Here is a 17,240-nt window from a genome sequence, read left to right on the forward strand (position 1 = left end):
CACCTACTGGGTTATAGTGATGCAGACATGATGTGGTCAGTCAGTGATCACCAAAGGAATTAATACCAGCACAATGCCCTCTTTTTGCACTCCCTGAGGCTCATGATACTAATATCATGAGATTGGCCTGGTCTTGCTTTAGTTACATTGAGTGGGGTTTGTCCATTCTCCATAAGGTTTACAATATAGACATTGTTTTGACCTGTGTTCAGACATAAGGGGTGGTTTTAGAGTATTTCCAAGGCACTTCCTTGACACAGAATAAAATTGGTATTGTTTCATTTTCCAGTTGTAGATAGAACAGACTCATTGGAGTCACTATGTTCTGCTTGATTTCAATTACATTTCATATCACCAGATCTCTTTTGAACATATGCATGTCGAAATTAACATTACGTCTGGAGCGCAGCTCTGAAAGGCCATTGCAACTTCATTATTGTTAGCTGCTGAAAGATTGCCTGAGAACCCACTGGAAAAAAAATATAAAAATAAAATTACATTTCCTCTCCGAGAATCAGACGTGGTTTCTAAATACATTGATCAGATATCCAGATAGATCTGGATATTCTGACATTCGCCAAGTACCATCTGCTCTGGAAAACTGCAGAAAGTGGAATGATTGAAACATAGAAAAATAAGAGCAGGAGTAAGCCCTTGAGACATTCAAACCTGATACACCATTCAATATGATTGTAATAGATCATCCAACTCTGTACGCTGTTCCCAATTCACCAAAGACATTTTAATTCCTGTAGCCTTAAGAAATATATCTATCTTTTTATTGAAAACATTCAATGTTTTGGCATCAACTATATTCTGTGGCAAAGAATTCCACAGGGTCACTACTCTTGGGATGAATAAATTTCTCCTCATCTCTGTTAAAAATGGCCTTCCAGCATCCATTGATTGTGACTACTGGTTATTGATTCCCTGATCGTTGGGGACATCCTTTCTATGTTTACCTGCCTAGTCCTGCTTGAATTTTTTAGGTTTCTATTAGATGCCTCCTCAGTCCAGTCTTAACTAGTCCTAACTGATCCAATCTCTCTTTATACATTAGCCTTGCCATACAGGAATCAGTTTGGTATACCTTCATTGCATTCCCTCCACAGCCAGAGCATCATTATCAGATAAGGAGGCCAAACATGTACACAATACTCCAGGTGTGATCTCACCATTGTAGTGAGGCATCCCTGCTCCCATGTTCAACTCCCTTCACTATGAAGGGCAAAATACCAACTACCTTCTTTACCACTTGCTGCACCTGAATGCTTACTTTGAGTGACTTGTGTACAAGGACACTCAGTTCTTGTTGCACCCCTTCATTTCTCAACCTATTGTCATTCAAATAAACCATCTTCCACTTTTGCTTGCAAAATGGATAATCTCACATGCATCCATGTTATACGTCATCTGCAATGGGTCAGTTAGCTCAGTTAGCTGGTTTGCGATGCAACGTGATTCCAACAGCATGGGTTCAGTTCCTACACTGGCTGAGATTACCATGTGGATTCTCATTCTCAAACTCTTCCCGTGCTTGAGATGTGGTGACCCTCAAGTTAAGCCACCATTGGTTGTCCTTCTCCAATGACAAAGCAGCCCTCTGGTCTGGCCGGGCCATGGTGACTTTCTTTTATTTCATCCATCATGCATTTTCCCACTCACTGAACTTGTATAAATCACACTGAAGCATATATTCATCCTCCTCACAGTTTAACCTCACACCTAACTTTGTATCATTTGCAAACTTGTATCTATTACATTTAGTTTCTCAAATAAATTGTTAATATATATTGTGCATAGCTGGCGTCTAAGGTCTGAACCTTCCTGTGTCCCACTAATCACTGGTTGCCACTTGAAAAAAAGCTTATTTATTGCTACTCTTTGTTTTCTATCTGCCAACTAGTTCTTTACATAAGTCTGTATACAACCCCAATTCCATGTGTTTTAATTTTACCTACTAATCTCTTATGTCGGAACTTATCAAAAGACATTTGAAAGTTCCACTAAACCATAGCCATGAGCTCTCGCTTATCAACTCTGCTAGTTACATCCTAGGATAATTTCAATAGATTTGTGAAGCATGATTTCAATTTAAACTGACTTTGTTTGATCCTGTCGCTACTTTCCACGTGCTTTGCTATTACATCTTTTATAATTTTCCCCACTACTGATATCAGGCTAACTGGCTGAGAGTCTCCTGTGTTCTTCCTACCTCCTTTTCAAACAATGGAGTTACATTTTCTACCCTTAAATCCACAGGAAGTTTTCCAGAGTCTATAGAGTAGCAATTGCAATAAGGTCAGCCAGGTGGAGTTCACAGACCATGAGTTCCCTGAATGGGGCAGTTAATCTTGTCTAATCAAAGAGCCCTGGCTAACAGATGTTTAAAAAATGGAGTCCCAGACATACTGACATTCTGAGAGCTGGTGCTAAGGGAGCTGGATCAGTGTCAAGGACTTTCCACGTGTAAATAAAGGGTTACTTGGTGATGGGATACCAACCTCTGAGGAATTTTCTCAATAGAATTTTCAGACATAACCACCAGTACTTTGACTATTTCTAGGGCCATTTCCTTAGCTTCTCTGCAATGTAAGTGATTTGCTCCAGGTGATTTGTTGGTATTTAATCCCATCAATTTCCCGAACACTATTTTCCCTACCAGTAACAATTTCCATCGTTTTCTCTCTCTCACTTGACCCTGCATTTCCCACATATTTCGGATGTTATTTGTGTCCGCCTTTGTGAAGACAGACCAATATGTATTTAATTGGTTCTACAGCTCTTTGTTCTCCATTGTAACTTCCCCCATATGGATCTACATTTGTCTGAACAAATCTTTGGAGAATGCACTTATTCTAAGTTATTTGTTTATGTCCCAATTTGTCGATAACCTCCAGTTGCGATCTCACAATTTTTATTATGCAAATGTTAAAGATGTCAAGACAATTGCTGTTAGATTGAAAATGAGAATATATATGTGGGAGAACGATAACACCAAGGACAGGAAGGGACAAAATGATTCAGAGCATTACAATCACTGTTGTGTTAAGATGTGAAGGGAAAAGATGCAAGACAATGTCCTACAGATATTGAAAATTGAAAAAAAAAATAAATGTTCATAAGCAATGAGCTGAGAAGCAGAACATAGATGTGAGTGAAGAGTGGAAAAGGATAGGGATAAACGTGAGCACTGAAGACGACAGGAGGCAAGGATTAGTAAGCATGGTGATGGGGCAATGATGTTGTCAATTAGATGGATAAATAAAAAATACAGAAAGGGCAAGGGTGGCAGAAGTACCAAACAAATAAGTTAGGGAAAATGAAGAGAGATCAATGTAATTATAAGAAACAACATCATATTTCCACAATTTCCCATCACTGTCCTCTATGCATACAAGGATTTCTACCTGTGCACAATTATTATTGGTGAAAGCAGTAATCTAGAAATGGTTAATTTTTAGGATATAATGCACACAAAATAAAGGGATAAAGATAATAGAGAGTGTGATGCTGAAACCAACAGACAAAACACAGTGAGGAATGAGAGAAGAAAAAAAAAATGAGAGAAGGTGGAGAACCCTGCTCTCGATGTTGAAGGTACATGATGTGCCATAGCCATCAGTTTCAGAAAACTTGAGAAATATTAATGGTCTGGAAATATTATGGAGTCAGGAAACAGAGTTAATATTTCAAATCCAAGATGACTCTTCATAAGAACTTATGGAGGGAAGAAATGCCATGAATTACACCCTTTGTATAGTTGGGTGGTGAAGTAACAAAATAGATGGTCTGAGACAGGGTAGAGAGTGCGATATGCTTGTTGAAATTTCTCCACAGAGGCTGGTATCCTGTCACCAAGTTACCCTTTATTTACATGTGCATAGCACTCGACACAAGTCTGGCTTTCAGGGTGGCTTAGTGATTAGCACTGCTACATCACAGTGCTCGGGACCTGGGTTTGATTCCAATCTTGGGTGACTGTCTGTGGGGAATTTGCGCATTCTCCCCATGTCCTCCTTTGCATGAATCACAGAAGGTAGGTCTGCAGGTACAACAAGTAATTAGGAAGGCAAATGGAATTTTGTCCTTCACTGCTAAAGGGATTGAGATTAAAAGCAGAGAGGTTATGTTGCAGCTGTAATAGGTGCTGGTGAGGCCACACCTGGAGTACTGTGTGAGGTTTTGGTCTCCTTACTTGAGAAAGGATGTACTGGCACTGGAGGAGGTGCAAAGGAGGTTCACTAGGTTGATTCCGGAGTTGAGGGGGTTGGCTTATGAGGAGAGACTGAGTAGATTGGGATTATATTCATTGGAATTCAGAAGATTGAGGGAAAATCTTATAGAAACATATAAAATTATGAAGAGAATAGATAAGATAGAAGTAAAGAGGATGTTTCCACTGGCAGGTGAAGCTAGGACAAGAGGGCATAGCCTCAAGATTAGAGGGAGCAGGTTTAGGACTGAATTGAGAAGGAACTTCTTCACCCAGAGGGTTGTTAATCTATGGAATTCCTTGCCCAGTGAAGTAGTTGACGCTACTTCAGTAAACGTTTTTAAAGAAAAGGTAGATTTTTTTTGAACAATAAAGGAATTAAGGGATACGGTGAGAACGCGCGTAAGTGGATCTCAGTCCACGAAAAGATCAGCCATGATCTTATTGAATGGTGGAGCAGGCTCGAAGGGCCGGACGGCCTCCTCCTGCTCCTAGTTCTTATGTTCTTATTTCTGTGTTGGTTTCCTTCCACAGTCCAAAGATGCACAGATTAAGTGTTTTGGCCTTGCTAAATTACGTAGTAACCCAGGATGTGCAGACTAGATGGATTAGCCATGGGAAATGCAGGGCTATAGGGTAGAGGAGTGGTTCTGAGTGGGATACTTCTCTTTGGGCTGTTGGTGTGGCCTAAATGGGCCGAATGGCCTACTTCCGCACCGTAAGGATTCTATTAAAAAAAATGCTGGTCACTACCTCGCATGACTGGATGTGACAGGACTGCAGAGCTTAGTTGTAGTCTGTTTGTTGTGGAATTGTGTATTGCTTGCTGCTTATGTTGCTTGGCATGCAAGTTGTGCTGTTTGGTTGCTTCCTCAGTTTGAGATGTTATTTATGTACATATGTATGGAGCTGCTCCCGGCATGCTGTTATGTACTCTCCATTGAACCAGTTTGTGCAACAATGTCTGGTATTTTATCATCCTAATGCTGATTTTTGAATCTCTTCTTAGAACACAAAACAATACAGCACAGTGCTGGGACCACCCTTCAAATTGCGATGCGCTGACCATGATGCTTATATAAACTAATCCCATTTACCTGAACATGGCCATATCCCTGCATTCTCTGCTTGTTAGTGCATCTGTCTAAATGCCACTTAAACCGTACTATCGTATCTTCTTCTCCACCTCCCTTGGCATTGCATTCCAAGCACTCAATGCAGTCTGTGTAAAAACTTACACATCTCCTTTAAACTTACCCCCTTTCACCGTAAGTCTGTACCCTCTAGTATTTGACATTTCCACCCTGGGAAAGAGACGACTATCCAGCTGTCTATGCCCTTTATAACTTTATATACTTCTATCAGGTCGCCCGTCAGCCTCCGAAGCTCTAGTCAAAACATTCCAAGATTAGCCAACTTCTCCTGTACTCCAATCTTGGCAACATCCTATAAAACCACTTTCACCCTCTCCAAAGCCTCCACATCCTTCCTGTAGTGAAGCGACAAGAACTGTGAACAGTACCCCAAATTTGGCACAACCAAGATCTTATATTGTTGCAGTACAACTTGCCAACTTTTCTACTCAATGGCCTAGTTGATGAAGACAAGCATGCCGTATGCCTTCTTTACCACCTTATCCACTTGGTTTGCTACTTTCAGGAAGCTATGGACTTAGGCCCCAAGATTCCTGTGTATATTAATGCTCCTGATGGTCCAGCAATTTACCATATACTTTCTTCTTGCATTTGACCTCCCAGAACTTATCACCCCACACTTGTCTGGATTAAAGTCTATCTGTCATTTCTCTGCCCAACTATCTAACTGATCTATATCCAGCTGCATCTTTTCATATCCTTCCTCGCTATCTACAATTCCACCAATTTTCGTATCATCTTCAAACTTACTGATCAGATCACTGACATTTTTATCCAGATCATATATAGATATATATATATCTATATATATATCTATAAAACAAACAAAAGGGGCCCCAGGACTGATCTTTGTGGAACACTGCTTATCACAGAACTCCAATCAGAAAATAAAAACACATACACCTCATTAGCTACTCTCTGTGCTCTGTGATCAAGCCAATTTTGTATTAAAATTGCCAACTCAAACCAGATTCTATGTGCTTTGATCTTCTGGACTAGCATACCATGAGGAACCTTGCCAAATGCTTTAGTAAATTCCACATAGACAACATCCACGACACCCTTCAACCAAAGTACCATATAATTGCAAGAAGACACAAATATATTTTCGAAGGGCAACAATAGGTATCCTTTAACATTGTGACATGGTGGCTAAGTAGTTAGCACTGAGGGTTCAATTCTAGCCTCGAGCAACTGTCTGTGTGGAGTTTGCACATTCTCCCCATGTCTGCATTGGTTTCCTCCAGATGCTGCAGTTTCTTTCTACAGTCCAGATATATGCAGCCTAGATGGATTAGCCATGGGAAATGCATGGTTATAGGGTAGTGGGCTGGGTCCAGATGGGATGCCCTTCGGAGTGTCAGTGTGGACTTGATGGACCGAATGGCCTACTTCCACACTGTAAGGATTCTATGGTTGTCTATCATTCAATAAGATCACTTAAAGATCAATAAATCTTTCTGCACAGTCCTAATTCTAATAACTCGCTTTATACACAGAAATCAAGAAAACCTGTTATCGAATATGATGAATGACTAAGAAGTCCCAGCCTCTGATGTACAGAATTCAATACGTCCACAAACATCTGAACCAAGAAATATGTTTTATCTCAGTATTAAATAGTTATCTTATTGTTCTCAGAATGTGACTCTTCGACCCAGCTTCCCCACCTAGGCGAAACATCCTCCTAACATATAAACTGGTTAGCCTCTTCAGAATTGTCTATGTTTCAATGAGATCTCAATTCACTCTTCTTAGTTCAAAGGAAAATAAGACCATTCATTGGATTGTCCTGTCATAGGACAAGTTTGCATACCCAGGATTCAATCGTATGAATAGGTATCACAAAACAGTTAAAATTGGTATATCCTTTGTCACGATGCTGTCACTTTAAGAAGGCTATTTTGTCCTGGGGTTCTTTTCGAAGTGAGGTTGTAAAGGCAGAGGTCACAAAGTGTCTACTGGGCCCGGCCTATGTCAATAGGTTAAGAGGCCTTTAGGTTCTGTTCAAAGCCATTGTAACAATGGAAAAGGAATGGTCGATTCTCCTAGATCAGGCTTTTTAGTTTTTTTTTAGCTGCAGCAGTGAGAAGCTGTTTGGGTCCCAAAAGTGTTGCAAACTTCAGTAAATGATTCCTAACTGTGACTTCCTCTGAAGTCTCTCTTGATGTTGTTCTCTCCTGGATTGGGAAACTGCACATAAGAATCTGTGTCTGAATTTACCTTTTTGCCAAGAGGTATGTTTATGGGATGTTACTACATTGGAACAGTTAATCAGTAATAAGTATTGTATCTGCTATTCAGTTAAGTTTTCCATTAGTAAGTTATTCTAAATTCCTCTTTAATTTGTTTATATTTTAACTATAGTGTATAAATAAATTGTGTTTTGCTTAGCATCATGTGGTTTGACCAGTTGCATCACATCTGGAACTAGGACTTCATACGTAAATAGTTAGGGTCTGGGTTACCTTCTTAAACTATTGTGAAGGAGTTTGGTTTGGTCCATAACATCTTGCCTTGGCAAGCAAATCTAATATATATGCAGATTCCAGACATTGTATCACTGAACTCCATTATAATTCAGTTAATCTCATTTAGGTTAGTATCTAGATGCCTGCTTTACAATACAGAGAAATGCAAATAGCTTGGGTTTGATTCCCACACTGTCTGAGCTTCAATTGAAAAATTCTCCTCAACCTTTCTGTTCAATTGAGGAGTGGACACTCAGGTTGATCTATCACCAGACATCTCTGGTTAATGAGAGAATACTGCATTATGGCCCATTAGAATGATAGTAACTTTACCTTTTCACCAGATCCCAATGCATTTTGTAAAACAACCTAATTTCCCATTTATTTCTGATCCTCGTGGAATCTAATCTGTGAATGAGAAAAGGAAAGAAATTGATTCTCCCAACAAACAATGAAGAAGGAACAAATTACAGATTTCTGATTTCAGAACGTTTAAAATAACAAACAATATAAAATGGGGGGGAAAGTCTATGATTGGCAGCCAGACATTAAAAAAAGGACAGAATGACAGGTCACTAAGGACAGGCATGTAGACTGAGCTGAGAAACAAGGTTTAACTAGCACTGATGTTGTTTTCTTATCTCGTAGTGCATTATTCAAGCTTGTGCAGGTAGAATTCATTCAAAATTGGGATGAGGAGCAGGCTGTCTGGCTTTTCCTCCTCCCACAGCCCACTTTGCAGTTAATTATTTTTGGGAAGAAGATGGTTTGTGTCTGATTTAATCACTCATTGCATTCACAAACTGTCTCTCTCTCACACTTCATTCCCTCAACTCGCACACTCTCATAATGCCTGCAAACACACACATGCACACACAGACTCCTTCTTTCATCCACCCACTCATAAAGAACTCTCTCAAGTCATTCTTCCGGAGAAACATCCTTTTTCTTTCACACTCGTATCCACACTCTCACTCCCATTCATACACATACATGCAAGTATTCTCTATCTCACATCTTAACACCAAGGCATACTGCCTCACTCTCCTATACAAATATGTCCTTAAGGCCGGAAGGTGTACACACGTACACACACACACACACACACACACACACACACACACACACACACACACACACACACTCCATCACAAAAACGTAAGTATGTGAGTACACAATCATACTGCCACACTGTTGTGCCTCTCCCATGGTTTTACAGAGGGCCAGTCTGACTCAGTTCATCACATCTCACAAAGGTTGCCCTCAATTATATTACACCCTGACACACATACTCTCGATTAAATTCAAAACTTGTGCAAATCATACATACAAAGTTCATTGGGGTAATAGAACAGAGCAAGGAATGCAATGTTACGGCTACAGAGAAGGTGCACAAAGAGTGAGATCAGCGTTAAATTTAAAGTTTGACAGGTCCGTTCAGAAGTGGGAGGGGTCTTTGATTATGTTGGCTGCCTTTCCGAAGTCGCAAGAAGCAGAGATGGAGTTAATTGATAGAAAGTTGGCTTGTGTGATGGACTGGGCTGTGTTCACAACTCTGTAGTTTCTCACAGACCTGGGCAGAGCAGTTGCCATACCAAACTATGAAGCATCCAGATATAATGCTTTCTATGTTGCATATATAAAGATTGGAAAGAGTCTTTATGGACATGCCAAATTCCTTAGCCTCCTGAGTGTTGTGCCTTTTAGACCGTCGCATCAACGTGGGTGGTCCAATACAGATTGTAGGTGATCATCACTCCTAGGAACTTGACACCCTTGACCATCTGCAGCTCAGCTCCATTAATGTAGATAGAGGCATTACCTCTGCCTTGCTTCCTGAAGTTAATGAGCAGCTCTTTCGTTTTGCTGACGTTGAGGGAGAGATAGTTATCTTTACATGCCACCATCAAACACTCTGTCTCTTTTCTATATTCTGTCTGGTCATTGTTTGCTATCTGGCCTACAATGATGGTGGCATTCAGTGTTCCTTAGATATCGGCATTATCCCTTGGGATTGGAAAGTTGCACGTCATTCCGTATTTTAAGAAGTGCAAAAGAGAGAGAGGAAAAATGAATAGATATTCTGTGCATTGGAGATGGTGCAAAGAGCATTTTTAAGTGCCTATGGGAGAATAGCATGAGAGGACAGGACCATATGGTGATATTATTATCAAGAAATATTTGGAAGGATTCTTCAGAAGAACACTGGTTTAAACTTATTTTGATTTTAATCACCAATTGTGTTTAACACATGTATTTCCAGCATGTGAATGTAAGAAACATAGAAAACTATTCAAGTGAATTAAGAAGGAATGGATCGAACTGGAAACAGTTGATGCAGAAAAAGATTTGATAGGATGCTTCCTTGACTGGAAGGTTTGCGTTGTAAGGAGAGGTTGGATCCGCCGGGACTTTCTTTCACGGGAAAGTAGGAAACTAAGAGGTGACCTTGTTGATGTATATAAAGTCATGAGAGGCATAGATAAGGTAGATAGCCAAAAGTTTTTCCCCATGGTCGGGGAGCGTGAAACTAGAAGGCATAAGTTTAAGATGAGGGGGAATGTTAAAAAAGAGTTGAGAGGGGCATTTTTTTTTCACACAGAGGGTGGTGAGTGTCTAGAACAGGCTGCCAGAGGTAATGAGATAACAAGGTGTACAGCTGGATGAATACAGCAGGCCAAGCAGCATCAGAGGAGCAGGAAGGCTGACGTTTCGGGCCTAGACCCTTCTTCCGAAAAGAAGGCCCTTTGGCCTGCTGTGTTCATCCAGCTCTACACCTTGTTATCTCAGATTCTCCAGCATCTGCAGTTCCTACTATCTCTGCCAGAGGTAATGCTGGGAGCAAATACAATTGCGTCATTTAAGAAACATTTAGACAGGTACATGGGCGGGATAAGTATGAAGGGACATGGAACAAATGCAAGCAAATAGGACTAGGTTAATTGTGAAAACTGAGTGGCATGGACAAATTGGGCCGAACAGCCTGTTTCTATACTGTATACCCTTATGACTCTACGACTTTAATTCAGGGACAGGGATACAAATCTGCAGTTGCTTGTGCAAGGGGTGCACAGCAATTCCGAAGAGTGCAATTGGATTGATAACATGACACTTGTTTAAAAAAGGCTTTGAAATATATGGAGGAAAATGATGGAATATGTACTTGTAGGTTAAACTTGCAATTAACCATAGTTTTATACCATGGATGTTGCCAGCAAACCCACCTTAGGAATCAATGATAACTGATCATCAATTAGAATGAATAATTAGTATTAAAAGTATGCTCCTGTATTAACTTTCAATTGTAAGTTAATGGTCAACAACACTTTTACAAAAAAAATGAAATAAAGCTGAAAACAATAAAACAATAAATTTATGACTGTATCAATGATCAAGTCGATTTTAAAGAATTCACTAGGTTATAACCAATGGACACCCATAAACATAGTCAATGAAGCAATCGAGTAATTTTATTAAACATGGAATGAACATGACTTATTATGTTATTTCATACCTGCGCACAATTTGTCACGATCTAACAAGCAACTGTAAAGTTCTGGTGGACAGTACATTATTCCTCTTCGTTTTGCACAGTAACCAACAGTAAGCTTATTAACTGAGTAACAAAAACAAACATCCTTGTACACACATGCTTTAACCGTCATAAGCAATAAAGTAATTTACTAATTTTTAATCCAGATTATAAACGATTGACCGTTTCTTGTAACTAATATCGTTTACTGTAAGACTGTAAGCAAAAACAGAGTATTCACATCCAACTATACATTATCACTAAATTTGAGAATCCAGTTACGTTGTTATAAATGTTTAACAACAGCAAGAAGGAAAACACTGTTGTTAGATAAAGCAGATATCTATTTATGCAGCGAAGACGTCTTAGTAACTTACAAACAAGGATGTAAGATTTCAAATATCGCCACTATTCTAACGTAAAGCACAGGAAAACGATTTATTCTGAAACAACCTCGAACAACGGATAACGCAATAATAGTGAGTTTTTCTTGCAATGATGCGGGTGGAGAAATTTTACCCAAGAAAGTCAGGCTAGCAACCAGGACCTTTTGATAAAGTCGGACTGGTGATACTCACTATGTCTTGAAAGAGCAAACGTATGTCTAGGTTTAACATCTCAGCCAAAAGACTACCCTTTCATGTGTACGTGAAAGTGTACCTCATTTGCGACACAGACATTAGGACTGACTTTTACGCGGTGCTTTATGGACTGGCTATGTTCTTTTGGCTCTGAAACGAAGCAGGGTGCCCTATGAGGGACAGTTTACAGTTAATGAGGAGCAAGACCAGACCCGAGAGGGAATGAAGCAGGCAGTATGCTCATTTAGAGTGGTAAATTATTGAAAGAGAGAAAAAAAAGTAGAAACTACATGTTGATCGATTGATCTTTGCAAACAGATCTGTGGGTGGACATTTAACGTGTAAACAGGAAACCCACAGATTAAACCATCAATTCTGTATTTTCCATCTGGCTATTTTTAAATGCAATAGAAAATTTCCACAGCTGTGCATTTAACTTTATAATGCCTTAACTTTGAGCTTCACAAACAAATCGGTATAAGTCTCACAGTGAGAACTTCGCCCACAGAGAATGAATATCGCGACTCTCTGTACCCTGGCCAATCTTTTGTCAGGTTCGACATTCTTATTTTCAAGGGATAGGACCAACGGGAAATCCAGTAAAGTGAAGTATTAAGTAGCTATATACAATAACCTTTGTTTTGTGGTGAGGAATTGGAGTTTTTCTTCTTTCTTTCTCTCTTTCTTTCTTGCTCGCTTTCTTTCTCTCTTTCTTTCTTTCTCTGTTTCTCACTTTCTTTCTTTCTTTCTCTCTTTCTTTCTCGCTTTCTTTCTTTCTTCCTTTCTTTCTCTCTTTCTTTCTCGCTTTCTTTCTCTCTTTCTTTCTCTATTTCTCTCTTTCTTTCCGTCTTTCCTTCTTTCTCGCTTTCTCTCTCTTTCTGTCTTTCTCTCTTACTCTCTTTCTCCTTCTTTCTCTCTTTCTTGCTTTCTTTCTCTTTCTTTCTTCTCGCTTTCTCTTTCTTTCTCGCTTTCTCTCTTTCTTTCTCGCTTTCTTTCTCCCTTTCTTTCTCTTTCTTGCTTTCTCTCTTTCTATCTCTCTTTCTTTCTGTCTTTCCCTCTTTCTCATTTTCTCTTTTTCTTTCTCACATTTTTTCTGTCTTTCTTCCTTTCTTTCTCTCTTTCTTGCTTTCTTTTACTCGTTCTTTCTTTCTCTTTCTTTCTCTCTTTCGTTCTTTCTCTCTTGCTTTCCCTCTTTCTTTCTCGCTTTCTTTCTGTTTTTCTCCCTTTTTTTCTCTCTTTCTTGCTTTCTCTCTTTCTTTCTCCTGCTATTGACTCAAAGTTAGCCAAATTCGTCATTACCATTCGTGGTCATTGAGGAAAAGATGGTACTTTCCTCACTTACACCATTAAACTTGTGCTAAGCACACGTTTTTTCAGTCAAAGAAAACTTCTTCTAACATGTCCTGTATTCATAGCTGCCGTTCCTCAGACAGCTCTTCTGCAGACTCCAGCACTTCAGAGTGTCTACGTTGGAAGCACTGTAAGGGTGAACTGTCACACGGGCTGGTATGCTGTGAGAGGTGTTCACTGGTATACACAGAAAGTGCGAGAAAATCTGCAGCTCGTTTACATCGTGAGGACACTCTCTGGTGTAGCTGGGAGATTTTCTGGAGAAATTAATGACAATTCGACTACTTATACGCTCGTGATTCACAATGTCCAGAGAAATGATTCTGGTCTGTATTCCTGTGCTGGTAGGAAATCGCACCTTCACCCTTTCATATTCGGAAAGGGATCGATATTGCTCATAGCAGGTAAGAGCAAAGACAGATTTACAGAATTCATTGTCAATGACCGGCAATGTTGAACAATAATTTAATATTACCTCCCAATCTCATCAGGCACTCCCACCGTAATTCTCTTATCCCCATCGCCGAATGAAACCTTTTCTATGGAAACTGTCCCACTGATGTGTTTAGTGAGCAACATGATTTCTGATACCCTTACCATCGACTGGAATGTTTCCACTTGGAATGCCGAGAGTTGGAGAGATTCTGTGACAATAGACTCCGCCGGGGCAAATAGTATCAGAAGTCATATTAGAGTCCCGGCAGAAGCTTGGAAGAATGGCATTACCTGTGCTTGCTGGGTTCAACTCAACTCAACTACAATTCTCAGTGAAAGTGCCTCATATCACAAAGGTAAAGATTGAGTATCAGTTCACGCTTATGTTTAATGCTAACTTAGGACTTCATTGTGAACAATATGATCATTAACCTTCAAAGTTCCCCCCTTTCTTTGCATCCACGTCCGACATTTACTTCTTTCAAAACACTCAATCTTATGCAGTTTATCATTCTGAATGTTTATCACAATCTGTTGAAGCAAATCATTTCTTTATGGTAGTAGTATTATATTAGTACAATGTAAGTAGGAGTCTTAACTTTTACTGATTAAAATTCTAGTTCACTAATTTCCCTCAGTTCATATGAATAGGTTTTCGTATTTCATACATTCAGTAAACTTCTGTTGGAAATATCTCGGAAAGATGTAATTTAACACAACTGGCAATTAAAATTAAAATAACTTTAAAATACTGTTTCTCCGAAGAATCCTCCCAAATATCTTTTTGGTAATATTATCTCTATCCTCCGTGCATACTTAAGAATGTTGTTTGCACCATCTCCATTTTGTACATCAATCTCATGTCTATTCATTATGCTCCAAGTTTGATTAAAACATTTCCCTAGTGTACGCCATCATTTCTCTGCTTTGTAATTCCGTGCTTGCGGTAAATTTTAACGTTTCCCTTATCACCATTTGGCTTTATGTTTCTTTTTAGTTTTATTTTTGTCCACGTAGCGCCAAATCACTGTTCGTCCACCTGCGTAGATCCCGATTTTCCAAGATTACACGTAGCCTCCTTAATCGACTGAAAAAGAACTAAAACATTTCTCCCTTCTGATTGTCATTGTAAATCGCAATGTAAGTGGTGAAAATACGTAAATTCTGACGTTAGTTAAGGAGCAGAGTAACGATTTAAACACTGTATTTGTTAAGAAACATAGTCACTTGCAGAGTTAAAAGCGTACAACAGATGAAACTTGCATCGAATTCCGAAAATTCGGGGTAACTTGTTTTCCAAGATGTTTCAAGTGCCACAATTCGTTGTTTAATATAAAATCCACAATGCAAACACCTACTGTAAATGTTTAAATACTAAATTGCTTCACTGATAGAACTGTTGAGATGTAATTTTAAGGATTATATTATTTACGTAAATTGTGGCACGCGCTGGCAAGACTGACATCGAAGTACAATCCTCAACTATTTTGAATTGACGTTGATGGGTCTCCGTGAGCTGTCTGCAAGTGGAGTATGGTTAGGTTGTGGATTTTTAATAGTATCTCTGCCTCCTTCAGAGCAACCTGAATTTCCTTGCCTTTTAATATTTTATGGGAGTTCATCGGTACTGATTCTTCTTGTTATGATGTTTACTGTCTCCGTCGTTTGGAGCTGCAGGAATTCTGACTCAGGTAGGAAGTGTCCTTTGGTGTTGTAAATCCATCTCTATATCCTGGACTGAGTGTTATTATGCCCTTTGATTCTTTATGTTCATTAACCCAATCAGTCTAACTTATTTTAAATAAAGAGCTGACCGTTTTTTTACATCAGGTAACTGGAATACGGAAAAGAAATCCACACATTTTAGACCACGTGATACAAAGCCGGAGGTAAATGGATGAAAATTGTTATTTTTCCTTTCTCAACGTATTCTTTCCTTTCCCTGATTTTATAAAAGGCTGAGGAGAAATGATTTTGGCAACAGCAGTTTACTGAACATTTAATAATGAACAATGCAATTTGGCACAGCTTACCATTTTCGTGGCAATGAATGCAACTTTAGGGGTGGCACGGTGCCTCAGTGGTTACCACAGCGCTAGGGACCTGGGTTCATATTCCACCCTCGGGCATCTGTATGCGTGGAGTTTGCACATTTTCCCTGTGACTGCGTGGGTTTCCTCCGGGTGCTTCGGTTTCCTCCCACAATCCAAAAATGTGTAGGTTAGGTGGATTGGCCATGCTAAATTGCCCGTAGTGTTCAGGGATGTGTAGATTAGGGGGATGGGTCTGGGTGGGATGCTCTAAGTGTTGGTGTGGACTTGTTGGGCCAAAGGGCCTGTTTTCACACTGTAGGGATTCTATGAAACAACCAAAAATATAATCCTTGATATTTAACATCAGTGATTATATATAATTAAAGAATTATTCTTTCATGCAATGATGAATGTTCATATTCTGAAAACACGTCATACAGATTTGACGATTGCTCCTGTATGTAATGATGACAAAGACAAGATTTAGTTTAGATGATTAGTTAGTTTAAAGCATTTCATTAGGCCAAAACAGTGAATTTATAAGAATGTGGCAAAATTTGAGAACTTCATTTCTCATTCGGTGGTCTGACAGGACAATGTTTGCAAGGTTATGATGTTCTATAAATCAACCCTTTATTTTCATGTACTGTCCCTTCTTTTCTCTCTTCATGTCTCGTTCTTTGTTTCTACTAATTTATCTGTCTCGTGTAATTGTAATATAAATGTTATTTACTCCAGTTGTGGCTGATGCTGGCAAGACTGGCATTGAGGTGTTCTGGCTCTTTAACAAGAGGACACAACCTTAAAATAAGGTCAAGCAGTTTAGAGGTGACACATGTACGGAATGGATGTATGGAATCTCCTCGCTTTTTTTTATTCTTTGTTGAGGCCGATGCTCAATTGGGAAATAATTACGGCTACATGGAGATAGAGATAGCTGTCATCTATCTGAAGGAGGTAGAGGTGGGATCAGCTAAAAGTGTTAAATTGCCATGCACTGTTTCTACACCTTTTTGAAGGTAGTGGTTTCTGATTTCTTCTATAGACCCTCTATGCTCATTTGGCCTTTACTGAAGAACAGATACTTTGATAAGACGAATATTCATGAATTGAAGAATATGTCCCAAGTTTTCTCTCATTGGAAAGTCAGTAAGAAGTGTTCTTCAGTAATAAATGAAGAAACTTTTCCTCGAATTTGTGCTGTGCCCATATATTTTAAGACCCAGTGGTACAGAAGTGGAAGTGTAGTCCAGTCGAGCAACTGACACAATTAACACTGAAGAGTGAAAACGTTCCCCTCGAAGAAGATTTCATTATCTCTGACCAACATAATTCTGAATTGTCACTGATGAATTCCCACTCTGAAGCAGGATTTGTCAAAAGAGAAATTATTCAACTGCTACTGAGGATTTGTTTTGTTTCTTGTTATTATTGTTCTTTCAAGTGTGTGTACATTACTCATAAGGCC

General features: G+C 39.3%; 1 protein-coding gene across 1 annotated transcript; it reads left to right on the forward strand.

Moving 5' to 3' along the window:
• Nucleotides 1–12,465: 12,465 nt before the first annotated feature.
• Nucleotides 12,466–16,862, forward strand: LOC125487840. Its single transcript, XM_048620278.1, has 6 exons — nucleotides 12,466–12,508; nucleotides 13,370–13,708; nucleotides 13,796–14,095; nucleotides 15,317–15,430; nucleotides 15,570–15,628; nucleotides 16,818–16,862. Exons 1-6 carry the CDS (start codon nucleotides 12,466–12,468, stop codon nucleotides 16,860–16,862), a joined length of 900 nt encoding a protein of 299 aa, XP_048476235.1.
• The last annotated feature ends 378 nt before the right edge of the window (nucleotides 16,863–17,240 follow it).

The sequence above is a fragment of the Rhincodon typus genome, chromosome 46 (assembly GCF_021869965.1).
Source record: "Rhincodon typus isolate 14 chromosome 46, sRhiTyp1.1, whole genome shotgun sequence".
Taxonomy (NCBI): domain Eukaryota; kingdom Metazoa; phylum Chordata; class Chondrichthyes; order Orectolobiformes; family Rhincodontidae; genus Rhincodon; species Rhincodon typus.

Bases quoted from the DNA above. Each gene is read 5' to 3' on its own strand.
- LOC125487840 (XM_048620278.1), top strand. From the start codon at position 12,466: ATGAATATCGCGACTCTCTGTACCCTGGCCAATCTTTTGTCAG. The intron at 12,509-13,369 runs GTTCGACATTCT...CTGTATTCATAG, and splicing joins CCTGGCCAATCTTTTGTCAG to CTGCCGTTCCTCAGACAGCT. The intron at 15,431-15,569 runs GTAGGAAGTGTC...TTTTTACATCAG, and splicing joins CTGCAGGAATTCTGACTCAG to GTAACTGGAATACGGAAAAG.